The 2,519-nt window shown below is 66.3% G+C and overlaps 1 protein-coding gene across 1 annotated transcript in view; it reads right to left on the reverse strand.

Moving 5' to 3' along the window:
• The window catches only part of LOC104132490 (acylamino-acid-releasing enzyme), a 4,348-nt gene extending 2,028 nt beyond the window's left edge, over positions 1–2,320 (reverse strand). Inside the window, exons 1-10 of the mRNA XM_035901473.1 lie at positions 1,754–2,320; positions 1,525–1,651; positions 1,361–1,448; positions 1,191–1,266; positions 960–1,123; positions 755–892; positions 575–666; positions 460–500; positions 262–383; positions 7–107 (exon numbers count right to left, since the gene is read on the reverse strand). Of these exons, the coding sequence (XP_035757366.1) occupies positions 7–107; positions 262–383; positions 460–500; positions 575–666; positions 755–892; positions 960–1,123; positions 1,191–1,266; positions 1,361–1,448; positions 1,525–1,651; positions 1,754–1,862 (1,058 nt within the window). The 5' untranslated portion in view covers positions 1,863–2,320. The remainder of the gene's footprint in view (positions 1–6; positions 108–261; positions 384–459; positions 501–574; positions 667–754; positions 893–959; positions 1,124–1,190; positions 1,267–1,360; positions 1,449–1,524; positions 1,652–1,753) is intronic.
• Between the last annotated feature and the right edge of the window lie 199 nt (positions 2,321–2,519).

The following is a 2,519-nucleotide window of genomic DNA, read 5'->3' on the forward strand; positions in this document are numbered from 1 at the left end:
CAGCATCCCCCGGCGCCCCTCCCACTGCCCCCAGGGTTGCACTCACCCTGCGCCTGCCGCGGCACAGCCTCCAGCACCGTGCTGGTGTGCTTGGTGTACCAGTCGTACTGCAGGAGACATGGCACAGGGTGAGTTTTGCAGGGTTTCAGCCCACCTGCCCCTGCTGCAGCCTGCGGAGGGGGAGCCACTGCCCTCCTGCCAGCCCCTGCCCTGGCACGGGCAGCCCGCCACCTCCCCAGTGTCCCCCCCAGTGCCCCTCACCATGCGGAGGCGGCTGCACTGCTGGTGGGGGCCCAGGGCATCATTCTCCAGGTAGACGATGCGGCAGCAGTCGGGGCTGAGCCGCGGGGACCACACGGCCCTGGTGTCCTCAGAGAGCAGTTCTGCATGGGCATGAGGGGACGGTGAGGGGCTGTGGGGAGCCAGGGCACCAGTGAGGTTGGGGCGCATGCCACTCACTGCATCTCCCACTTGTCAGGTCCACGTAGAAGAGTGCTGACCTGCCGGCAGAAACGGGTGTCACTGTGGGGACGGGGGGTCCGGCTGTGGGGCAGGGTGCCCCACAGGGACTCACCGGCGGTTGGTGCAGTGCCGCAGCCCCAGGCGGAAGGGCTCATGCCACCAGCCCACGAACACCACACCAGTGTCGCCGGGGGACCAGAAAGCCTGTGGGGAGAGGGGGTGCGAGTGGTTCAGCCCACCACTGTCCCTTGAAACCTCCCTGCTCTGGTTCCCCAGGGCACCCCGTCCTGACCTGGCCAGGAGAGAGGTGCTCCGGGACGCCCTCCAGCACCGAGACACTGCTGCCCTCGATGTCCAGGGTGCAGAGGACAGGCATGCTGCGGGTGCTCAGTGCCTCCCCCCAGTCATCGTAGTATACAAACTGCTCGCCCTGCGGCACAGCCCCGTCAGCCCCATGGCCACCCCCGCTGGGGGAGCCCAGGGCAGGGGGACCCTACCTTGAGGGGCCTGTCATTCTTTTTGGGTAGCCCCGCGTCCTCATCGGAGGTGCCCAGCTCGGGGGCTTTGCTCTGGAAGAAGGACTCGGCCTTGGGACGCTTCTTCTCCGCCACATAGAGCAGGTGGGTCTCCGAGTGCGACCAGGCCAGGCAGCCAAACTGGTCTGCAGGGACGGGTCAGGCACCGCCCACCCCGTCCCCCATGTCCCCTGGCATCCCCTGGCCCCTCACCATCATCATAGACACTGCCATGCTTGTCCAGCACTGTCAGGTTGATGCTCTTGACCTTGCGATTCTGATCCCAGATCTGGGGGCAGAGATGCCAGGGTGGCTCCCAGCTGCAGCGTGGATCCAGCCCTGAGCCCCAGCATGGATCTGGTCCCCACCAACCTCCTCCTTACCTCCAGGAACTGCTTCTCCTTCTCCTTGCCGGGGACCTTGCGCAGGATGGCCTTCAGGTCCCCGCTGGGGGACTCCCGACTCAGCAGCCTATGGGCAGGTGGGTGCCTGTCAGCCCCCTGCCATTGTCATCCCAAGGGGACGCTGGGGACGGGATGGGACTCACTCGTCCTTGATCTCAGAGCAGGTGCCGATGTGCCCCGAAGAGGCAATGGAGGCTCCATCGTGGAAGATCAGGTACTGGCGGCAGAACTTGACATTTTCGGCCCGTGCCAGGTCCCGCTGTGACCACTCTGCGAGAAGCGGGGTGAGAGCATCCGCTGTGTCCCCACTGGGCAGGCAAAGCCCCACTTAAACGCCCCCACGCTCCCCGGGGGGCCACCCTGTGCCCATACCAGTGTAGAGGCTGCAGTACTTGCCCCCGTCCTGGGTGATGACATCGGGGCTGAGGCAGGCAGCGCTGAGCCCTGGGTGCCAGCTCAGCTCCCGGTACAGCTCTACCATCTCCTCCGTGCTTGACAGCACCTGTGGGACCCGCTGGGCTGGCTGGGGGCACAAGGCTGTGCCGGCGTGGGGGGGTGTGATAACCAGGGAGTACCGGGGTGCAGGAGGCAGTTATGGGGCACCAGGGTACGGGGAGGGGGGGATTAGGAGGGTACTGGGGGCAGCTTCTGGAGCACCAGGGATGCAGGGCCATGGCAGTTATCAGGGTATCAGTGGGGTACCGGGGTACCGGCGCAGCAGCTGGAGTGCTGGGGCGGTGCAGGGGTGCAGAGCCGGGGCACATCCTGGGGTACCGGGGGATACGAGGGTACCAGTGGGGTACTGGTTGGTATGAGGGTACCAGTGGGCAGTTCCTGGGGTACTGGTTGGTATGAGGGTACCGGGGGGCAGTTCCTGGGGTAGGTAGGAGGGATTGGGAGGGTACTGGGGCAGTCCTGGGGTGCAGGGCCATTGGGGTACACAGGGGCATGAGGAAGGCGATGGGGGGCGGTGGGGTGGCGGGGGTGCAGAGCTGGGGGAGCTTCTGGGATACCGGTGGGTACGAGGGTACCGGGGGCAGTTTCTGGGGTACCGGGGGGTACGAGGGTACCGGGGGGCCGTTACTGGGGTACCGGGGGGTACAAGGGTACCGGGGGCAGTTTCTGGGGTACCGGTGGG

The sequence above is a fragment of the Egretta garzetta genome, unplaced genomic scaffold, assembly GCF_000687185.1.
Source record: "Egretta garzetta isolate BGI_Z169 unplaced genomic scaffold, ASM68718v1 scaffold861, whole genome shotgun sequence".
NCBI classification, from domain to species: domain Eukaryota; kingdom Metazoa; phylum Chordata; class Aves; order Pelecaniformes; family Ardeidae; genus Egretta; species Egretta garzetta.